General features: G+C 35.2%; 2 protein-coding genes and 1 long non-coding RNA gene across 10 annotated transcripts; 2 read left to right on the top strand and 1 right to left on the bottom strand.

Annotated features, from left to right (window-relative positions):
- The first annotated feature begins 4,236 nt into the window (after positions 1-4,236).
- LOC120208334 (dual specificity protein phosphatase PHS1-like) lies at positions 4,237-9,371 on the top strand. Of its 7 annotated transcripts, none has more exons than XM_039207636.1 (11): positions 4,237-4,355; positions 4,533-4,618; positions 4,704-4,853; positions 5,123-5,327; positions 5,515-5,691; positions 5,841-6,001; positions 6,362-7,454; positions 7,871-8,017; positions 8,139-8,366; positions 8,495-8,652; positions 8,772-9,369. In XM_039207636.1, the coding sequence occupies exons 1-11, from the start codon at positions 4,296-4,298 to the stop codon at positions 9,130-9,132; spliced, it is 2,826 nt and encodes a 941-aa protein (XP_039063567.1). In that variant the 5' UTR covers positions 4,237-4,295; the 3' UTR covers positions 9,133-9,369. The 7 variants fall into 7 exon arrangements, with proteins under 7 accessions (XP_039063567.1, XP_039063568.1, XP_039063571.1 ...); XM_039207637.1 differs by having other exon boundaries at positions 4,533-4,610; positions 4,711-4,853; positions 8,772-9,368; XM_039207639.1 differs by lacking the exon at positions 4,237-4,355 and having other exon boundaries at positions 4,446-4,618; positions 4,704-4,844; positions 5,123-5,246; positions 5,304-5,327; positions 8,772-9,371.
- Positions 9,372-11,964: 2,593 nt separating this feature from the next.
- On the top strand, positions 11,965-15,289 carry LOC120208333. 2 transcript variants are annotated; one of them, XM_039207632.1, is made up of 5 exons: positions 11,965-12,044; positions 12,487-12,860; positions 14,002-14,118; positions 14,208-14,641; positions 14,874-15,285. In XM_039207632.1, exons 2-5 carry the CDS (start codon positions 12,516-12,518, stop codon positions 15,121-15,123), a joined length of 1,146 nt encoding a protein of 381 aa, XP_039063563.1. In that variant the 5' UTR covers positions 11,965-12,044; positions 12,487-12,515; the 3' UTR covers positions 15,124-15,285. The 2 variants fall into 2 exon arrangements, with proteins under 2 accessions (XP_039063563.1, XP_039063564.1); XM_039207633.1 differs by lacking the exon at positions 11,965-12,044 and adding an exon at positions 12,187-12,305 and having other exon boundaries at positions 14,874-15,289.
- Positions 15,290-16,916: 1,627 nt separating this feature from the next.
- LOC120208318 lies at positions 16,917-17,425 on the bottom strand. The gene is made up of 3 exons (XR_005524307.1): positions 17,378-17,425; positions 17,186-17,265; positions 16,917-16,986 (listed from the first exon to the last, which is right to left on the bottom strand). It is a non-coding gene; the product is annotated as an uncharacterized LOC120208318 (long non-coding RNA).
- Positions 17,426-24,421: the final 6,996 nt, after the last annotated feature.

Below are 24,421 nucleotides of genomic sequence, written 5' to 3'. Positions count from 1 at the left end.
CCATATTTTATGTTTTTCGACGTCCTGAGCCCGAATTCAAAGTCCATTTTTCCAAATTCGCACCCATTAAGGCATTTTTCATTGTTTTATCTTCATATTCAAGTTGGTTTCTCATTTAAGTTCAGTTTCCGACGTAAATTCGATTGCTTTGTATCCGAGGAATTATTGGACGTTGAATTCAAGTTCGAGGGAGATTGAATGGAGTTTAAATGGTCGATCGATATGGCATGAAAACTAAGGTAATACTCTACTACCTTTTGTATGCTTTTCGGAACTGATAGATAAATGGTAAATGTTTGATTGGAATGATTGGTCCAATAAGTGTATTTAACTATCATCAGACTCAGATGTAAATTGGAATAAAGACATATCATTATATACAACTCGGACGGTTCGAATAAGAGAAATTGTAGACGAATATAAAAAAAATAATCTAATAAACTATGATTAATCTAGTTAGAGGTTAAATGTCGGGAATTATGTGGATAAGAAATTATCTAAAATAGCCCTAAGGGGTAAAATTTCAAAAATTCCCTTGTACTGTAACATACGAAGACTCTCTGAAAGGTGAAAAATAAACTTCGATAGGGCATACTGGATCAATTATCAGAAAAATTGTATATGATTGAATTAAAAGGAATTAATGAAATGTTCTCATTCTTCGTATAACTATAATAACCTCTAATGATCAAAGGAGAAAAATACCTTGAACGCTAAAGGAACTAGAATACATTCAAGCCTAATTTATCGAAGGTATGCCACTGACATATTCGAATGAAATGATGATGATACTCTTAAAATGTTAAGCACAATAGATGGCTATGATATGGAGACGACCTGAGAACTCATATCTTGATACACTTTAGCTCTGGAATCATTGAATTAAATTATGGATCTATATTGGAAATTAAAGAATTACCCCTAAAGTGTAAAATGACCAAAATATCCCTAAACTGTAAATGGCCTAAAGTACCTCTAAGCCTTGGAATAACTAATACCCTTAACTCTGAAATGAGCAAATCAATCTTGAATACTAAATGACATAAGTAATCTCAATGTCTTAGGATTAAGTAAGTGATTTGGATAAGTCTGGAAACGCGGATGAATTTATATGAGGTACTGTCCCCATGGGTTGTAAACCACCAATCAAGTATGTCGACATTTCCTGATTGTGTTATAACGTGGAAATAAAATAAATACCATTGGAATATCTTTTCGTCTCCTTAAGATATATTCAACAATGATTCTGAAGGTGATCTATGGACAAGAAGTGTAGGTATTAAACAGTGAATACCTTGAAAGGGCAACGAATTGACCGATAAACATGCATTAGTTATGGAAGTTGTTCAGCTCGAGTTATTTCGATATTCCGATAAATTGACACAGATTGTAAATGTCATGAATCTTCGTTTCTTCCTTATCAGCTCAAATCACTACGATCATATTTGAACACACAAGTAACTTAGTTGCAAAGGATTCTGAATACCTTATTTGGTTCAATTGGACTAAAATCTTGTTAATTCAATACATAATTCTGAATACCCCTGATTGTTTGAGTAATGGAATCGCTTTATATAAATCTGAATCTAGAATTATTCCGTATAAAGGTTTTTGAACACCTTTCTGATGCACCTGGATCATAGCAGGATTCTAAAGTATCAACTTTAAATGTCTGATTAGATCCATTAGTAATCGATCCTTTCAATTGGACCTCGTTCCTGGAATCTGATCAAGCTAAATAAATTTCATGTTTCCTGATAACTATTAAGTGCTTCTGAAAAATACTTGGATCCTCTAGTGTGTTCCACATGTACTACATGACGGTTTTATATGTTTTGAAATGAGTTTTAATGAAATCATTGATTTACTAGTTTATGAACCATGGCAACATAGTATGTGTTCTCCGATTACGGTTTTTACCGAAAAATATGAATTATTCATGATTTATGGAATCATGGAATTTACTGGTTTATAAACTATGGTTTTCTATTTTCACTTGTTATACTCGAGCTATTTTATTGGGATATTATCTGGGTAGGCTGGAGTATGGAGGGACAACTCTGATCAAGCTGGTAAATCCTTACGGACCTAAGGTGACCCTTGGATAGGCTTTCAGGCCCCAAGGCACTCCCTTGGGTTAATCATGGAACTATATATGGTGTAAAAGTGGAGAAAATTATATGATTTATTTCATTGTCACGTTTACGAGATTTTACAGGATCACGGTCCAGATATTACGATTTATTGTTAAAACTGATTTCTACTGGATTTTTATATGAGTAGGATTCTGAAGTATGGAGGTTCAACCCTAATCCAGCTTTAAATCCTTACGTACCTAAGGATACCCTTGGGTAGGCCATATGCCCCAAGGCATTCCCTTAGGTTGGCTCCCTTTGATGTGTGCTTAGGGTAAGCTCTTATAGATGCAGTTCAGGGGAACTGCATAACGGAGTTTGGTTGGAGGGTTTCACTATGGTTTTGAAAATATGTTGTAAACAATTACTGTTTTAAAAAATTTATATCTTTTCACTGGTTTTGGTTGGAACACACTAGACATCCTATTCTATCTCTTGAAAACTTGATACTATGAATGTTTCCTATGAACTGAAATCTTCATGTCTGTTACTTGAAGAAATATCAGTGATATTACAAATCATTCTAAAAACTTGTTGAAGTCTTAGTTAATAATGAAATTTTATGGCTTTCCATTTATCTGGATGTCCTGTAGCATCAACTGGTAGTATTGTATTACTGAGCTTCCCAAAGCTCACTCTGTTACTCACCATTTCAGGTTAAAAGAATCGTACCAGTGCAGCTTTTGACTTCAGTAAGGGAGTTCTACCGGTGTTACTTACGGAGTACGGTGCATGTGATTAGGGGACATGTATGTTTTAATTTGTTTTACATATCAGTGAAATTTGTTTTATTTCTGAATACTGGTAAATTTTACTTTTGTATTTATAAATGATTTTATGATTTTACATGTTTGAATAAAAAAATTTAATTTTTTTGAGATTTTTACGATGGGTTGCTTCGGTAGCCCTAGTGTGATACCCCAGATCGGATCAGATCGGGCCACCCGCATCGGTCTGAAGGGGTTACAAAATTACTTCGATTAATTTGGTCGGCCACCGAATTAGTTCAGTCGTGGAACAATTAATATTTTTTTCAATATTAGGTTAACGGTTAATTCAGTTCGAAATAAGTTAATTAACCGAATTAATCAAAATTATTTAATATGAAATATATTATATATATTAAATACATATTTTAAGCTCAAACTCATTAAGAATTAAGACTCAATTATTTTTTAACCATACTAAACTTATTAAATTATCAATACTTAATTAAAATTTTAACCCAAATAAAAAATATTTCTATTATATTAAAATTAATCTAATGAAAAAAAATTATAAAAAAAATTCGGTTAATTCGGTTAACCGGCTAAAATAACCGAACTTTGTTTGGTTCAATTTATATTTAAAAAAAGTTCGGTTAATTTAGTTAATGAAAATTCATTTCAATCGGTAAACGAATTAACCGTTTGAACACCTCTACTGCCCGCTACAATGCACCCCATTTAACCCAGTGAATCTTTCAAGTATCCCCATTGCCGCCCCCATAGAAAATTGACAATATCACTATTCAGCTGCTTGCACACTGAAATTGGCATTGACATATATAATTGGTGGGTAAATTTGAGAGAACAAATCGAATAATCAGTGAGTTTCGGCTTCTCAGATCATACCTACTAGAAAAACAGAGACCAACACCTGCATTCATATCAAAAACAATATTTTAAATTTTAGTAGACGTTACTAAAAATCCCATTTTCAGATCACCGTCACATGGGGTGGATACATTATAATATATTGCAAAGAATTAGATGCTCGACCCCAGCAAAGGCCAAGAACCGAGGCTCCTGCCAAAGGTGACCTGGAAACTAATTATTAAGACTACCATCGTTGCAGAAAAAAGCAATGAATGATTATGAACCAATCTCCCACTCTCCATTACTTATTCTACCTTTATTTGCTTGCAAACTACTAAAGTCTTAAAGTCGCCAGCACAAACTCCCAAAACAAAGAAAAAGATACAGTTTTTCGTCGCCATAGCCTTATTCAACAAGTTATTTTCTTAAAATTGAAGGACGAGAGTCAAACTACATATAAGCTATACCCTTTTCCCCATCTTTCTCTAATTTGATTACTCAGCTGTAGCCTTGGGCCTTGGTGGCCTTCTATTTTATTTTCCTTTTTTATAATTTATTTTTCAAAACTAACACCCCAAAAAGAATGGCACAACACCAAAAAGATAGCTCTGCTGCTGCAATCATCAACCCTCTACGTCTCCAGGTAAAAAGAAAAAAAGGGTTTTCTTTTCTGTTTTCTTTTGTTTTTTCAAAACAAATCATTGCTACTCAGTAATATAAGAGATTCTTTTAAATGATATTGTTTAGGATTTCACTCGATACTTTTCTTTTTTGGGTGCATTCCCATTTCTCTGATCAGTTATATATGCAAAAATTACAGGAAAAAGAGGAAGAGAAAGAATTGGACCTCGGATCTTACGAACCTGAGACCCCATTGCCCTTAACTGTCACTTCCAGGGTAAAAAAATGAGATTTTTTATCGTTAGAAACCTAAAGTTTCTTCTTTGTTTGAGCAATGTGAATATGTGATGTTCTGAAGAAAAATAAATAAAATGCAGGTATTGTATATGTTGGGAGATATAACAGCAGGTCCGGCTTATCGGTTCAGCCAATGGTTGGAACTGGTTCGTAAACGGAGCGGGAGATACCGATCCTCTGGCTTCCCTAACCGTCACTACAGGCTCGAAACTATGCCTTCTTGGTACTCCATTTATGAACTTTGTTCTGTTTAGCATTGCCCGAGTAGTAAATATGTCTTGGTTTTTATTAAGTTGCCTTAATTAATGTTAGAAGTGGTTGTTAAAGTTAACATTAATTATATTACCATGTTTTTACATATACTTGACAATTCCATAGGTTATATAAGCAATGATTGACCATCCCACATTTGAACAGCATTAGGTTGTAGATGTGTCAAATTATAGTGGATGGGATTTTTCCTTATTATTTCTCACTGTTATTATCGTTCAGTGCAGAAGAATCATCCATTGATTCACAGTGTGTTCTCTCCGTCGAGCAACCTTCAGAAACCAGTTTGTGGGAAAGACTAGGTAAATCAGCCGTATTGGACATCGAGTCAAGTTCTTTTTCCTGGGACTTGTTAGCTTCACTTCACCATACTGAGTATAGTAGTAGTGCTGAACAATCCGAGGACGAACAGAATAAAGCCATGGAGGTGTGTGATACATCTTAACCATTATAGGTGGAAATTACTAATATCAAAGGAACATTTATGTGCGCAAAACTCTGGCTGTGTTTTCAAGTACCACGAATAAGACTTTGCTTACCTAATAGATAATCATATCATAATTGATTATATTGTCATCTGCCACCACATTTTAACTTCAGTTTTCTGCATATAGGTTACCGTAAACTCTGGAGGAGTTGTTTTCTTTGCATTGTTCAACCAGCCTATATTTGATGATAATTCTCCGAAGGAAGCAGGAGCTGTTATTAAGTTTTCATCTTCAAGGATGGCTACACAATCAGAACGCCTAGGTTATGAGTTTGCGAAGTGGCTAGGAATCCGTACTCCCCAGGTTGTACCTTTATGCTCAAGCTGTTGTATGATTATACCATTTTGTTTTGGCTATAATTCCAACCTTCAAAATGCTGTCAGCGTTGTGTTTTGTGCCCCACCCCCTTTTTGTAACACTTCTTTTGATGAATACTTGTTATTTTGGAACAGGCTCGAGTAGTTCATAATTCTAGCCCAGAGTGGCTCCAGATAAAGGAAGCTGCACAAAAAGCAAGAGTTAAAGCAACCCAAGAAGGAGATGAAGTAGGTGAAGTCACATGTTCAGAGCTTTTGGAGGCGCTAGAACTTAGTCGATGCCTTTTTCTGATGAGGTGAGAACAAAACCTGGATTTTATAGACTTTAATGGCCATTGAATCATCTATGTTGTGGTTATATCCATATGATTCCACTGATTGGTTCAAATCTGAAAGCCTTGGAAGTCTGAAGTTTGGACTCTGAAAATCCTTATATCAAGCAATATATTGTAGGCTTGTCTCCATGGAAGGAGCAATTTGTTCTTGATTGCTGCAAGGGTATCATGTTCCTAGTGCATATAGTAGTCATATAAATCCTAATGCACGAAGTAGTTTTGATAAAAGTTGAGAGAGAGGAAAGCTTGACATCTGAGGAAATAGTTGCATTCTTTGAGTTTTGGCATCATTGTGAACATAAAGAACCATGTCTTTTGCAGTTATGTTCATGGATCCCCTTTGTTGGAAAGCTCCAGTGCATTTGATTCAAGGGAGACTGCAGAAAGAACTGCAGCAGCTCTGGGTAGGGTCTTGATGTTGGACCTTGTCATCAGAAATGAAGATAGGCTTCCTTGCCGTCAACTAAGATGGCGTGGTAATCCTGCAAATTTGTTGTTAACAGACAAAACAAGCTCAGCAAATATTGACTCTTTGGATGAAGCCTTTGACTCTGCAATGAAACAATTTGGTCCAAGGGTGATGAGAGCTATTCAAAAGGACCGAAGGTATTCTTCGATTGACAGAATTTTAAGCACTCATAGTCAAGGAATCGTATCACAGAGCTCTGATCTTTCTGATATTTTAGAATCACCAAGATCTTGTGACATGAGCCTAGTAGGCTCATCATTCAGTGAATCATTCCATTCTGATTCCTACATTGTGGCTATAGACTCTGGTGTACCTCGTCGACCACCTGTAGGGAAACGTGCAAATGATCAAGTCATTTATCCTAAATTGGTTGAGTTACTTCTCAATAGTTCCAGTTTCTCTGCCAACTTGTTACATGATATAACATGTGGGAAATTGGGATCTCCGCCACCAGAAGATACTGAAGCAGTTGATATACAGGGGACGGAAACGACCTCTGTTATTCAAGAATTTCGTAGTGGATTTCGTGCTGCTTTAAGGGATCTGCAGGGATTCCATATATTCCTGTTGACGCTTCATCAAAAGCTAGATAGTTTGCTGCGGCAATTTTTGAGTATTATAAACAAGACAACATCAGGGGACTTAGACAAGGAGGATTATGCAGTTCCTGAATCACCACTGCATCCTCCTTTCCTTGGAGGTGTTTCTTTCCCATCTACTCCACCTAAGGAGCGGGTCCTTAGTGATAACCAACCAGACTGCAGTGATACAGAGTCACAGAGATCAGCTCCCAAAACATCATCTTCAGGGCACAGGGAAAGCATGGACTCCAATTCTCTTTCGTCACGAGAAGGTTGGCATGGAAAGTTCTACAAAGGTAATGGAGAACCACTTAGGAGCTTGCGTTTGACTGCTAAGCTTCGGGACTTCAATAAGTCTGCCAAGGTTAGTTATACTTGTCAAGTAATTTTATAAGACATGATTTCGAAAGGAAAATGGATATATTAACAACTTGAGGAGGCTATTGAAAAGTTTTTTTCCCATTGAAGTCTCATTTTGAAATGAGTAAGTACATGGGTTGAGTCTTGAATACCAACCACTCTTGTAGAGAAATATGGAACGGATAGAACATCTCCGATTCCTGTTACCAACACTGCTTTGACAGGCTTAATGCTGACTCTCAGTGACTATGCATTTAGTATGATATCCTGCAAGGAGTAAATTATTTTGAAGAGTTTAGATAGCGGGTATACCTTTTTGTGGCTCACTGTTTGGAAGTTTCCACTCCAGGACAGTGTCATGTGAAATGTATAAACTTTTGTTCTGTAATGCTTCATCCTGAAATACCATTTTGCATTTAGGTTGATACTGAATCAAGCAAAGATTTGGAGCAATGGAATGAAATGCTTAAAAACGATGCTGTCAAACTCTGCCAAGAGAACAATTTCAATACGGGATTCTTTGAGGGTAGTGATAATAACAGTGTTGTCGATGCTTATGAATTGAAGGTAATACCTTCATTCAACTTCTTGGCCTTCTTTCTGTGCAGTTAATAGAAATCATTACTTCAGTGTTTGTGGTGGCATCTGCAGATGCTAATTTTCTCTTTTTGGCTATTATAACATACAGGTTAGGCTTGAGCATATTCTTGAGAGGATAACACTGATATCTGAGGCTGCTAATACGGAGAAGCCATCTTTAATTACTAGTAGCTTGTTCATTGGTGGGGCACTGGCAGCAAGATCTGCTTATACACTGCAGCATTTTGGAATTACTCATGTATTGTGTTTGTGCTCCAATGAAATTGGACAAGCAGATTCCCAATACCATGACCTATTCGAGTACAAAAACTTTTCTGTAAGTACCTTTATTTCCTTCTATATTTTTGTCAGTTTGTTTCTAAATGAAGAAAGTCGGTGTCTCAGTTATCTGCTACCTGCATGGAACTTCTTTCATAACATATGCGATGTGCCTGATTGAAACAGATATACGACAATGAAGATTCAAACATCAGCAGTATCTTTGAAGAAGTTTGTGATTTTATTGATCATGTCGAACAAATAGGTGGAAGAGTCTTAGTTCATTGCTTTGAAGGGAAAAGTAGGAGTGCCACGGTAGTGATTGCATACCTGATGCTTCGGAAGTAAGTAATACATTCCATGCTTTATACTAGACAGAACTTATACAGGATAGAAAGCTATCTTCCTGCTAAAGAACCTCCAGTGTTGGCAATCCTTAGTAATATTATTGCTATGTGGGCAGGAACTTAACTTTATTAGAAGCATGGAATTCCCTGAAGCGAGCTCACCGTCGAGCCCAACCAAATGATGGTTTTGCAAGGATACTACTGGATCTTGATAGGAAACTGCATGGAAAGGTTTCAATGGAGTGGCATCAACGAAAACCAATGATGAAAGTTTGTCCAATTTGCGGGAAGAACGCTGGTTTGAGCAGCAGCTCACTCAAGCTTCATTTGCACAAAGCACACAAGAAGCTATCTTCAGGGAGTGTGGACAGTGCAATGACCATGGAGATACAAAAAGCTTTAGATGCACTCAGAATAAACCGCGGAGGGAGTGTAAGCCCCACACAAAGACAATCTCATTCCGTTATGGACGAGTAATGGCCGAGCCATCTTTTCCATGCAATGAAAATCATGACTATAGTTTATCTACTCATGAGTTTCTTTCTCGATCTATATCTGGTCATGTTACTTGGACCCAAATCTCAGTTATCAGCAGCAGGCATCGAGAGACGGCTTAGTGGTTACCGTGCTTTGTAAGATCAGCATGTCAAATGGTGAATTTTTACAGTGCATTTCTGTATCATTGGGCATCTTCTTTCAACATAAGCTAATAAAACGCCAATTTTCAGTAAACTGTAAACTTTATATATATATATTGTATGTGTAAACGATGTAGCTGACGCATGAACAAAATCTGGGGCCGCAACAATCAGACTTTTTTCGCAAGATAAAAAGCCAAAGAGAAGTAAGGATAATAACTGAGTTTCCTAGAACTGACTCCGTAGGTACAGAAGAAGATGAAATGGAAACAGCACATGTTCGAACACTGAACAGGACTCAACGAAATACGGTCTTTTTATTTAGGGTAAATTACGTTTTAGTAGCTAAACTGTTAGTTTTAATCTGTTTTAGTACCTAAATTTTTAAATTTTTCAAAATCATATCTAACATTTAGTTTTTGTTTCGTTTTAGTATCTCGCCGTTAAAAAATTGATTTGCACGTGTTATCTTTTTATGGGTAAATTGCATCATTCATCACTCAACTATCTTCTCACTCCTATTTTGGTCACTAAAGTTCAATTTTTTAATTTGATTAATTAACTTTCAAATTACTCCTAATTTAATGACTATAACTTTCAAATTTATTTTTTATTTTTAATTATATATTAATAAAATAATAATAAATGCAGTGTCACAAAAATTATTAATAAAATAAACTAGAGTGATTAAAATATGAGCAATTTGAAAGTTGAGAAGTTAAATTGATTTTTTTAAATTTTAGTATCAAAACAGGAGTGAAAAGATAGTTGAGTGATGAATGATGTAATTTACTCATAAATATGCAATTGCGTTAAGTTTTTAACGATGAGATACTAAAATGAAACAAAAACTAAACGTTAGGCATGACTTTAAAAAAATTGAAAGTTTAGGTATTGGACTAAAACTGATAGTTTAGGTACTAAACATATAATTTACCCTTTTATTTATTTCATTCTTCTCTAAATTACCATATAAATAATATACCGTGATATATTATTTATTTATATGTTTGTTTTATTATTCATGTTTAAAATTCATAAAATAATACTTGAACATGTAAATATTTTTATATTTTATATATCCATTTTATGATTCATGTTCTAAGTTTATAATAATAAAATCTAACATGATGAGATAATGATAAAAAAATGATAATAAATGTTATGACTCGAGCGAAGAAATTAATTTTTTTTATCATGAGTAAAAATAAACATAAAATTATATTAAAATAAAATTATTAAAAATACTAAATAAGTCTTTAATTACAGAATATTAAAATAATCTAAAAATAATTTTAATTTGAAATTATAAACATATTTAAAATATTAAGTTATTGAAATATTAAATTAAACTGAGTTCAATTTAGTAATTTTAAATAAAACTTAGGGTTAATGCACAATTCGACCATTAAATAAACACATTTTTTCACTTTACATATTAATTTCCATATTAATTTACCCTAAAATAAAAACACGTGGCATGTTATTATTGGAGCGATGATTTCTGGACTAAAATGAGGAAAAATATGAAAAACGTTTGGGGAGCAAACTAAAAAATTAGTATACTTGAGGGGCCAGATTGTGAATTAAGCCTAAAATTTATATGAAAATAAATATCATCAAGATATAGTTTAAATCCATCAGGGTAACTAAACCTATGATCTCTTGATTACGGGAATTTTATTTGATCATCGATATTTTAATTTTATTATTTACATCATTTAATTATTTAAATAATATTAATCAAGTTATTAGTCGTTAATATTTAATGGATAATGTGACATGTCATCCTCTTATTGAAAGAAAATAGATCTATTGAATTAAAAAAATTAATCCTTCAATACGTGTCACGACACATGTGACTAATGGCATGTGATATCATCTGATTAGAAGGTAAATTTATTTTAATTTATTAATATTAGAATTAAATTAATATAATATATAAATAATAAATATCAAATATGAAATTATATTAATTTTTTAACTAACATATCTCATGTTCGTTAAATGTTAAGAGTTTATAGCTTGATTAGGGCTATAAATGAGACGAGTCAGATCGTGAGCTATTTAAGATCGACTCGATTAAAGCTCGATAAATACTCGACTTAAATTCGAGCTCGACTCGAGTTCTTAACGAGCTGAAATGAGATATTTCATACTCGACTCGAAAAGCTCGCGAGCTACTAGAAAAAGTTAATATATTAAAATTTTATTTTAAAAAAATTAAATTATTAATAATATTAACATTTATGTGTTGATTTTTTTAAAATACAATATAAATGTACTTAAGATTTAGGTTTGAGTTCGAGATTTAACAGAGTTAAGTTTAAGATTTTTTTTATTTTGAGTTTTTATTCATAGTTTTGGGTTACTGTCGAGCTTAAACTTTTAGGCTCATTAGTTTTCAAGTCGAGTCGAGCTTCATTTCAGATTTTTCGAGTCAAGTCCAACAATATCAAGCTTGTCTTGGCTTGTTTACAACCCTAAGTTTGATTAATATATGTAGTTAATTGATTTGATTAATAAAATTGAACTATCAGTGATCAGAATAGAATCCTCATAGTTAAGTGGGCATGGAGTGTAGTTTACCCTATATATTATTATCAAGCCCAACACCGTAGGCCCCAAACCACACTGTCTGTGCTCCATGGGCCACTTTCTCACTTGCTATCGTTTTCCCTTCCTGGTTCGTACACCAAATGCCAGCAAGAAGCAAAAGGAAACCTCAAGTGTTTTTTCAGAAATCAGCAGGTCTATAATTTAATTTTAATCGAATTTACTTTCTTTTCCTTGTTTCTATTCGTGTTTAGTTTCTGAGCATCTATTTTTTTTTGGTATTTTTTCCCCTTTTCCTCCTTGTTATGGATTACCATGGTGGGTTTTTTTTTGTTGGAGCTTATTCAGGTTCTGAATATTAGGATTGGTTGACTCTCACGCATTATAATCTTATCTTTTTTTCGTGTGATCTTATTGAGTGGAGTATAGATTCCCCTAGAAACGCGGGTAAACTTGGTATGTAGAACCGAAAATAATGCTTGATTCTGCCTCGGTCGCAATTTGCAGATACTTTAGGGGAAATGAAGAGTCCATTTTCCTTAATTTATGCGCATGATTGCTCTTGTTTATTCAGTGTTTTTATTATGATTGAGATAAACTGCATGGAACTAAATGCTTCAATGTTCAATCTTGACAGGTCTGTTCCTTTGCTAGATTGCCAATAAAATGGCATTAAAGAGCCAAGCATCTCATGCTATTGTTCCTGCACAAGGTCGTGCCACTTGTTACAATGATATCATAATCAAGGCAAAACAAATCGATGAGAATGATCGAGAGGATCTTTCGGGCTTTATATTTATGTGCAATGGAAGAACAAAACCACTGTGCTACATGTACCGTGTTTTTGGTCTACCTGCTGTAAAATTGGATGTTCTTGAGAAAATTAAACCAGGCATGAAGCTTTTTCTGTTTGATTTCGAATTGAAACTTCTTTATGGTATATACGAAGCAACCTCTGTTGGAACATTGCACCTGGAACGAAATGCGTTCAATGGTCGGTTTCCTGCCCAGGCAAGTAATATTCCTCATTTAACTTAAAAGTTTTAGACGTTTATGAACTAAGCCTAAGAGACACAAGTGTTGACCACCTTCATATTTGATATATGAAATCGATGCTTAGATACGTTTTTGGAAGGCTTTTTGGTTCCTGTCACATAACTTGGCTGGTTCTTCCGTAGATAAAGGGATGCGATGGCTGTCAGCTTGTATTTGGATATATATACCATTGAATTACCAGCCTAACTTTCTTTCTAGTTTCTGCTTCTGTTAGACTTAATAGACATCTAGAAGAACTACGCTAAAACATGCTCACATTGCCTCTAAAATTTGATCAGATTTTTATTTTACTACAACCTTATTCCCAATTCTTGACATGCAACACTTTTGAGAAATCAAGATAAAACAAATTGATATTTTGGCTGCATGGACATTTGTAGTCGAAATGGTTGCCAGTCTTTAACATTCTCAAACAAACTTTAGAACTAAGGCCGTATAGCATAACACCCATGGCTCATGAGAAATAGGCTTTTAGGACTCAGTTCAATGACTTAAAGGTATACAATATGGTGATGACTGATGAGCCATTGTTTGGTATTAGCATTGACATTGCAAAGTATGGCGTTACACCCATGGCTCATCGGAAATATGCTTGTAGGCAATGAGCCATTGATGGATTAACATTGACCTTGCAAAATATGGCACAATGATTCCTCAGGAATAGGCTTGTAGGACTTAGTTCAATGACTTACAGGAATACAAATTTCTCAATGAGCCAAGTTCAATTACTTTCAGGAATATATTCTGGCAACAAGCCATTGATAGGTAATAGCATTGACCTTGGTCAAGTTGTTCTTCCATTTTTTTCTAATTGTAGTGTTCATAGCCTGCTCTTCTTTTGTTGATGGTTTTCACATTTATGTCATTAGAAATCTCGATATGAATTTGACACTTTTTGTAGTCCCTTTTGCCTTTATGAAATGGTCTTCAAGGTTTCTCTAGTTCTATCTTGGAGACCATATAAGCAAAAATGAAATCCATCTTACTGATGCTTACATCTCTCTCGTTGACTGTAAGTGCAAGGCCCTAATCCATTCTATTTAGACAATTTTCCAGTTCTTTATTCCGTTTCTCATGCACGAAATTGTGGTTTCAGGTGAAGTTCAAGATCTCTATGGACTGTTTACCATTGCATGAAAGTTCCTTTAGACATGCCATTGAATATAACTACCAGAAGGGTTCTAAGTTCAAGCAAGAACTCAACAAGCAGCAGGTGAGACAGACTCGTTCATCGTATTCCTTTACTTGTAATTGTTGTCTCATTGCTCCTTTTTGACCAAGTATCATTATACTATGCTGCAGGTGAGATGTCTATTGTCATTGTTTCAACCTTTGACAGTGTCTGCACCTAGTTCTATGCAGCCAATGAGACTTCAAACCGTGGACAATCAATTGAGGCTACCTTTTCCCAAGGATTCATTTTCTCATATCTTAGAATCTCAAAAGGTTCAACATAGCTGGCTTCAGCAAGGCATAGGCCATCCAGTGCATCCAAATGTAACTCACTTGCCACTCGGTTATCTGCAACCAAATTCAGAACCTTCAAATATTCAACATAGTGTCCCTTTTTCACAGAAGCATTATTTTGGATCCACTATAAACATGGGCCATTTGCATCCAACAACTATGGTAACACAAGTTTCCCTCACAAATAATTATGAACAGTATATGGCAGACATTCAGCAGCCATATGCAGCCGGAAATGCTACCCAGACCATGCCAGATCAGTATAACAGGTGCCTTTTCTTTGTCATGGATGAGTTGGGATTTGGGAATTGAATCTTTAGACTTGAAGAATATTGTTTTTGGTTGGTTACTGTTAATGCGAAACCGTTGACTACTTAAATCAATTTCCTCTAATCTGGAAGAATTTTGCTTTCTGCGAAAACCCTTATAGTTATACGAAATGCTTTTGCCAAGAATGTTGCACTTCTTAATCTAATGCTCCTTATTTCGCTGCAAATGTAGATATGAGACAATGGGAATTAGTGAACAACTCAGCAAGAGGAATATGTATCTGTTACCATCACAGAGAGGGGGGGAAATTGTTCAGCAGCCGGATAGTGTTATTCAGTACTATAATTCCCACCCGTCACATGCAGCCCTTCATGCAACTACGTCGGTATTGTCATGTCCACCAACAACGGGAGTACCCAAAGCTGCAAACCAGACTCTTCCCCTTGCTTACTTACATCCCTTTTCATCATCTCATCATTGACTTGGAAAGTGAGATGATTTCACCTCGAATCTGCATAATGCAGCATATGAAAATTTTAGTGACCATGAAAGGTATATTTTTGTTTGTCATGTCTTTAATTGTTCTACAATGTGTGAATTAGCCTTAAGGAGTGTTGATTTTGTCACTTTATTATGTAGTAAATAACATAGAATCCAACCAATTCCAAGGCGAAGGAGAAGTTTTGAGCTAAAACTTGAAGCCCAGTTTGTTTGATTAGTTATGTACTAGACATGGGTATGAGAATATGACTCTTTAAAACCTTAAACAAAATGGAATATGTTCCTGTTGGACTTTGACACTGGAGTCCCAGGCATATCATAAGAGTCAAGTTGGACCACCTTGTTCAAGTCGATGTCTCTTAGAAGACATTTGGTTTATGGAATGTAAGATTAACTTTGGGAATAGGATTCTCCGAATGTTCCACTTCTCTTGGCTTGACTTGCTCAACCACTCTTGGATGCCATTGTTGTGCACCGTGAAAACCCCATGATGGGTTTCGTTAATATGCCACTAGTTGCCTTCTCTTTCGCAATATCCAAGGCCTCTTTGCATCTAATAGGCTGAGACATGGTCTCATCCCACCATTTTACTTAACATATATATATATATATAGGATATCGTTTTGTTGAGTCCTTCGACTATTAAAAGTAACAAAATTGTCACTTGACTATTTAGTATGTTCCTAATTCGTCATTTTTCGTTAAAAAATTGATAACAGACCGAGTTTGATGTTAACATGTTGACTAAAATATGATTTTTTTTTAATTCTGAGATTAAATTTTATCATATCTCAGTTATCAAGTTAATATTCAACTCAGATTGTTTTCAATTTTTTGATGAAAAATGACGAGTTTAGAACATACTGAATAGCCATGTGATTATAATGTAACTTTTATTAGTCGGGAACTCAACAAAGACGCACCCTATGATTGAAGGACCATATTATAATTTTTAATAGTCGAAAGATTAAACAAGATATCACCCTATAATCGGGGATCATTTTTATACTTTACCCTATACATTAAAACAAAATTCTCCGTTAATGATTTTTTATTTTCTTGAAATATTTAAATCTAACATGTGCCCGGACATAAGCCTGCATTAGATAATATATTTAATAGGTCAGTGGTCAGTTTTTATAATTAAGTTTTATTAATTTTAAACAAATATTATAATTTTTTTATATATTTTAAAAGATGAGAGAGTATAACTCTAAAATATGAGTGAAGTTTCCATCCATTATTTTACGACTCATTAATTTGAGAGAAGATTTTGTATGTCCTCAAACTAACAAAAATCATTAAGGGTAAACTCTAGATTTAGTTACTTTTGTGTAAATTTTCTAAACTTATGGTCACTAGATTAAAAAAAATATAAGTTTTAGTCACTTACGTTATCGTTTTATTAAGATTTGATCACTAGACTTTAGCTATTGTTAGTTTGATGATGTGACACGTTAGTAAAAATGTTTAATTATTATTTTAACCCTTAAACTTTAGATAAATTACTAATCATGAGTCTTTTTGTAAACCCAAAATAATTTTGGGATAAAATATCATTTTACCCCTTTTCCCCATATGTTTTCTTCCCCAAGCCTATCTTCACCTTCGTTGCTATTAATCTTCTCCGTCGCCGGTGACCGACCCTTCTTTTTGGCTCATGACGGTACAACTTCTTTGTTTATGCATAACACCAATGGCAACAAAGAAAAACATAACACCAATGGCAACAAAGAAAAGCATTACACAAATGAGAAGTACCACAGTCCACAGACCTCCTGAAACAGGTAACCAGCTTGAAGCTTGGCAATGTTCGCATTGCGAAAAACCTTTGTTTTATAAGCTTCAAAACAAACAGCAACAGACATAGCTCCATTTAATCATAAGTATGAATATCAGTAAGTAGTTTCTGCTACTAATGACCTGTTCTTAGCAACATTACCCAACTCAACTACTCAACACCAGCTTCAAAACAAAAAAATTCAAGCTTCCATATGCCAAAGAAATATTGTAATAATAATGAAGAAGTGTAAGAAAATCACCTGTTTGTTGTTCTTGAGGAGTGGTAATACATTTAACAATATTGATGCTTTTCAGTGGAAAATCAGCACTCTGGATTCTGCTGCATTATCCAACAAAGAAAACCCCAATGAAACCTTGTTGAAATGATAAGATGAATGAGAAATGGTGTTCTTGTTTTCTAAACAACAATCAAAAGTCAAAAAATATAGTACCTTTAATCGAAAATGATTGGAGCCAAGAAATCAGAGGGAAGAAGAAGATTTCCCCCCTTTTCATCCAAAATTACTGCGAAAAGCTGCTTATTTTTTAGAGAAAATAACCTCAGTGACCGAAAATGCTTTATAATATACGATTTTAACCAACTTTTTTTTGGATTTGCCAAAATGACCAACAAATTCGCAACGCGAACTCCAATTTCGCAACCCAGTTTCCAATTTCACAAAGCGAATATGTAAATCGCATTGTGATTTTCCAAATTCGCAACGCGAATCTGTAAATCGAAACATAGAAGTCAAATTCGCAACGCGATAGTCAAATTCGCAACACAAAAGTCAAATTCGCAACGTGAATTTGTAAATCGTAACACAGAAGTTAAATTCGCAACGAGATAGCCAAATTCGCAACAAAAAAGTCAAATTCGCAACAGAAAAAGTCAAATTCGCAACGCGATAGTCAAATTCGCAATACGAAAGTCAATTTCGCAACGCGAAACACAATATTAATTTCGCAACACAAATGTAAACAGTATTATCGTAAATCATAACCTAAAACCCTAAACCACAACTTAGTCCCATCTCCATCTCTCACTCTCTACGGCGACATCCGTCCCCATCTCCGACGAAATCCATCCCCATCTCCGGTGAAATCCGTCAATCTCCATCTCTCAAAGCAACCCTCACAACCATTCACGATTAGAAATGGAAAATCAACCACCGAGGGTTAGTTTTTTAATCTCTTATTTTTATTTTGAAATTTTTGTATTATTATTAGATTTTTCTTATATTGATGATAAATTTACTGGTAATTTCAATATATATATAAAGATTAACCATTTCACTAAGATTGCTTAGTAAATTCATTCGGTTGCTGCCAATACTGCTAAACTGTTTATTCTTTAACCCTGTGAAGTTAGTATTTGTATTTGTTTTATCTTTTTGTTGAAGAAATGCAATTCATTCAAGTTTCAATTTGCATAAGAATAGTTTTTGAAACTTAAATTCACAACACCAAAATTGCAACACGAAAATGAAAATCGCAACGCGATTTTAGTTTCGCATTGCGATTTTCTCGTTGCGATTTTCATTTTCGCGTTGCGAATTTAAGTTTCAGAAACTACTCTTATTCTGCAAATTGAAACTTAAATGAATTGCATTACTTCAACAAAAAGACAAAACAAAGACAAATACTAACTTCACAGTGTTGCTAATTTAAGTTTCAAGAATAAACTACTACTCTTTATGTTGTCCTTGAACCTATACTAAACCTATATGTTTTCCTTTTAAATGTTTATATATGTTCTTACTTCTGGAATGTTATTTGATGCATTTTGTGAACTATGATGGAATAATGACAGCATGTGAATACCGTGCTAGTTTAAAATATATTTGGCTTTGTTTTCACTGTTTAATATCATGTCTGTTTATAGTGTATAATTTGTAGTTTTTGGTATATCTAACTTGGTATGTTTATTGTTTTTGTAGAAATTTTTTTCGGTTGTATTGACCTTAAGGAATAAATTAAACCTAGCCACTAAAATTGCGTCGACGCTTACATCTTTACAAAGAAAATTATTTGAGGTACTTGCTTCGGGCAATGGCTGAAAGTACAACATACGGGCGGAGATGCTATGTTGACACATTTGTTTCTTTAGACCATGACTAACGATCTACCCGAGAGGATACAACGTGGTGATGAAGAGATATGGTTTTATTTTCCTCCGGCACCGGCTTATACTTGTTTTGGGCGGGAGGAGTTTTGCTTAATCACTGGTCTACGCTTCGGACACGATGAAGTAACCCGGTACACTAGTAATATCTCCCGCCCATCATGGTTATCTCGGGTTTTTCCTGAGATGGTAAAGTCGAAGCCGAGTTTACACGTCGACGACTTGAAGAGATTATTTGTTAAAGATGGTTTTACTCGGATGGATGACCTTGATGTTGTCCGAGTATGCCATTTATTACTTTTGCATGCCGTCTTTTTAGGCAAAGATGGCAGACAACCTATCTCTGAGGACCTAAATGCTTGGAACCTATTTCCGTGGGGTTCATATCTATGGAAAGCTACCTAGAAGAAGTTGTCGTCTGCCTTTGAGGACCGAAAAAGTTTGCGGGGCGATTTCCAAAATTATAATTAATTATTTAACAATTATTAATGTTTTTGTATTATATTGTTTTGTAGATTTGGATATTTGAGGCTTTCCCCAGCATGCGGATATATACGATAAAAAGATCAAATGATATTCCTAGGGCTATTACCTGGAAGAGGATCCGCATGTTGGATTAGGAAGAGTTACTCCCATATACGACGATGAATGATGTAAGTTAACACATAAATAATACCATATATAAACAAGTTATTACTAGTACAAGTTTAACTTTGTTTGAGCTTTTATATTGTTAGGAGGCCAACTATCCATTACAGAGGTTGAGCTTGCCACTGATTGGTGGCAAGCTAGTAAGTGGTTTTTTGATGGGACGGATGATGAGCACCCCCCACTTCGAGAGCCATCACCTGATCGGGCCAATTCTACAGCTCGACACCCGGAGCCATCACCTAATTGAGCCTCTTCTCCACCTCCACCATCACCTATTCCATCACATCATCGAGCCTCTTCTCCACCATCAGCTCATGATAGACGACCGGCAAAGAGGCCACGACATTTATCTCCCTATTCTCCACCTCCACGGGATGAGTTAGGGGAGTTACGTGATGAGGTTGGTGCTTTGCGTCACGAGGTCGGTACTTTACGTGAAGATAATGGTGCATGGCGTGATGAGGTTCGATCTTTACGTGGTGAGGTGGATTTTTTACGCGATGACAATGGTGCGCTACGTGGTGAGGTATCTACTTTACGTGATGAGGTTACCGCTCTACGCGAGATTATTTCATCGTTGCAGAATGAGGTTCATACTCTACGCAATGAGGTAAATTTATTTAATATTATACTAAAAATGCAAATAACATTTTTTCGACATTATTTATTTATTTATTTACTGATTTATGTATTAATTTATTTTCAGCGGCCCGATAAGGTAGATGCTTTACGTTGGGTTTTTCTTGCACGACGGGGTTTACGTATCAGACGTTGTACACATGCCATTACGTCTTTGTTCACCCCACTAGTGCCAAGACTCCGTAAGAAGAAGCTCGATGCACCTATCATCATTCAAGAGGCGTCTCCTATTGTTCAAGAGGCCCCTCTCATCATCGAAGAAGCCCCTCCCACCGTTCAAGAGGCCCCTATCATCGTTCAAGAGGTCTCGCCCGCCGTTCAAGAGCCCGATTCATATGGCGTCATATGTCGACATATTGATAAACCCCCTCTCGTTCCTGATATGATAGATGCGAGTTGGCTTTCGTATGTGTTATCGGCCAGTACCATTCCTCAGCAGGAGAGGGAAACACTACAGGACACAATTACGGATAATACCCTTTGGGCTAAGACCGCAGTTGATTTTTATCTACATGAGCGGAGCAAGGGGTGTTATTCTGACCTATGCCAACTCGACGATGTTATTCATTTGTTTCTTGATCGGTCTTGGTGGGGTATTTTTAGGGTTGAAGATAATGGCTATCTCGAAGGGGTGGTAAGTCTTATATTCTTCTTATATTGCATTTTAATTAAATTTTTTTAAATTATTAATAAATTCACTAATATATGTATTTATTTTATAAAATAACATATTGATGCATGGGTGTCACGTCTTCTAATAATAAGGAAATTGAGGAAAATAAGAAATACTCGATGGACTATTATGCCGACGTCTTTTCACGTAGCTCACTTGAAGGATCCGAGAGATACTTCATATACGTTGGGTAATGGAAAAGCTAAACTTTATCTTGCGTGGTGGGAGGTCGATAAGGTTAGTATTTATTTTTTTTGAATATTTTAAAGGTTTTCATTAATTTTATTTGATGTGCGCAATTATTTATGATTGTAGGTGTTTATCCATGTTTTGGAACGTTGTCATTGGCTTCTCGTCGAGCTTCAGCTCCCATCCCTGAAGACAATGGTATATGACATCATGTTGAATTACATACCATTGTCTAATTTGAGAGATATTATTTGTAAGGGATGGAGTGCTCATTTGGCAAAATACTTGGACGCGATTGATTATTGGACTAATTCTGGAAACAAGAAGCCAAAAAAGTTCAAAGTTACAATGATCAGAGACGATACCACGCCACAACAAATGAAGGGAACCAGAGGGGATTATGGTCCTCTTGTATGCATGTGCTTGGAGCATTTGACGACAGGAAGTAAACAACTTCTACCTCCTACAGATAGAGATAGAGGTGCAGTAGGCTTATGGTTTCGACATTTTATGGCTCAAGTGATATATACGAGACGTTGCCTACCTGCATCCGCGTGCTGAAAGTTTGCATAAACAATTGGTAAGTTTGAGTAAGTGTTGTTAACATATATACTCTTTGTTGGTTTGAAAATGTTTGGTTAAGTACCTAGAATTCAATAATTTTCTGTTTGTTGGTTTTAGATGTGTAGAAAGTGTTGTTTAAGCAAATGTTTGGTTTCTGCAGGTTATTCTTGACGTGAGCTGCATGAAATTGATGTATTTGTGCATAAACAACAGTCTGGGTACACTTTTTTTGTTTGTTTAATTGAATTGTATTTGTGCATAAACAACAGTCTGGGTACTTTTTTTGTTTGTTTAATTGAATTTTACATTGAAGTTGATTTGTTTAATTGATGAAATAAGAATTATTTTTTGCTTGTTTTAATTGATTTGTAAAAGTTGATTTTTTAATTTGATGTGTAATAAGATTATTTTTTTTCTTGTTTAATTGAGTTGTAAAAGTTGATTTGTTGTTTTAAATTCAATCTTCATTATGTTGAAGGCAAAAAAGACCTGTTGAAGGTACAAATTCGCAACGCGAAAGTCAAATTCGCATTGCGATTTTCGGTTTGCGATTTCGCGTTGCGAATTTGACTTTCACGTTGATCGCAACATACAACATCAAGTTATATACAACATCAAACACATTCCAAGCTATAAATACAAGCTAAGGACACTTGAAGAAGCAAGAGAATAACTATCCAAGCAATCAAACACAAGAGAAAATCACAACATGATAACAACTGAATAGATTATAGCAATGTTCAAACTCAAGTACTAATGATTTCTAACTGAAAATATATGCATTCACACATAAAATACACATAATACAACGTTTGCATTTAAATCACCTAAGTTAATAAGTCCCAAAAGGTGAAGCCGGTTGTGATTGGGATTTTGATTTTGATTGCGATTTTGATTTCCTTTTGCTTGGCACCATATGAGCTTTGGATTTTGATAAGGATCCATTTTTTGGTAGAGGAAAAGATGATTGTGATGGTACTAGTGATCCACATGTCAACCTTGTATGGCTACTTTCCTTGCACCGACTACATGTCGATATCCTCTTCTCTTCACCCTTAGACGGTATACGATCGTGATTTTTTGGTCGGCCAGGTAGCCTGCTGTCCATGACTGGTGGCAAAACTGTTTGTAAGTCATTTGGTATGTCCCACTCAGAAGGATGTGGACATGGGTAGACAATCTCGGCATAAGTCCGTCGATATACTTCTGTAGTGTAGCAATCCATAGCGTATGCGCTTGAATCATCTTGGTTTAGATGAAGAGCAACTTTTATAACATGGCCACACGGATAACCAGATGTTTGCCATTTCTTACAACTACACGTCTTTGCATTTAGATCGACAGCAACTTTTATAACATGGCCACACGGATAACCAGATGTTTGCCATTTCTTACAACTACACGTCTTTGCATTTAGATCGACAAGCCCATTTAAGTTATTATCTAATACTTCAAACAAAGTGTTTGAACATGGTTCAACTCTCCATGACGTTGACTTCACAACACGTTTCGTTATCTTTTTTTCAGTCCATGGTGTAACACGACGTTCCAATGTTCCTGTAAATTTAAATAAATAATACTTATTAAAATATATGATAAGTTACAAATTTAAAGAAATAATACCTGCATTGTTTCTTTTCTTGTAGTACCACTGTTGAATATAGCCTCGAAAAAACTCCATTAACATAATAATGGGTAATTTTCGGGAATGACGACTTAGAGCATTGATTGATTCTGCACTATTAGACGTCATGAAACCATATATTGCTCCAAGTTGATGTACTCTTGACCATCTTTCAAACCCGACATCTTCTAGTGTTTGAGCACATTGAGGCAAAACATGTCTTAAACAATTTATATGCTTATTAAAATCCACTTCCCGATAAGCTTTTACAGCCTTCTAGTATGTCCATTTGTGATTTTTTATACCAGCAGACCTTGATTTTAGATTTTTGTACAAATAAACACCACAAAGTCCATGAAAAGCATCTGGGAAACACCTTCTAACAGCATTGTCAATTGAGTTTTCCCTATCGGATATGATTGTCAGATTGCTAATAGGACCTATGCAATCCCTAAGATTCCCTATAAACCATGCCCATGAATCAGAGGTTTCAGATTTGCCAACCCCATAAGCTATTGGCAGTATCCCATTGTTAGCATCCATGGCTACTGCTAATAAGTTTACTCCAAGGTATAGACTTTTCAAATGTGCTCCGTCAACTATAATAACTGGGCTCATGCAAGTAATAAACAAAACGAATCTACAAAATCATATACACAAGAAATATAATCATTTAAATGTGAAATGCATGCAACTAACAAAAATGAGTCAACAAAATTATAATTATTTACTAACTGTTGCACCAATGGTGATAAACAACAACTCAAAGCGTCCATCTCTATCTGTTTTGATATGAGTTACCGACCCAGGATTTTTCAGCTTTAAATTGTGACAATAAGCCGACAGTTGGGCAAACGATGCTTCTGGCGACCCCCTCAACAATTCCAAGGCATAACATTTGGCTCTCCAAGCTTGAGAATACGAGATACTAATCTTGAACCGAGCATTAATGTCAGTCATAATTTCTTGTCCCCGATATACCCTTCCATTCAAAAACATTAACTCAGCCAGAAAACCACCAAACACCTTTT

Source organism: Hibiscus syriacus, unplaced genomic scaffold (genome assembly GCF_006381635.1).
Source record: "Hibiscus syriacus cultivar Baekdansim isolate YM2019G1 unplaced genomic scaffold, ASM638163v2 tig00016212_pilon, whole genome shotgun sequence".
Lineage (NCBI taxonomy): Eukaryota > Viridiplantae > Streptophyta > Magnoliopsida > Malvales > Malvaceae > Hibiscus > Hibiscus syriacus.
This window is presented reverse-complemented; position numbering and strand designations above follow the sequence as displayed.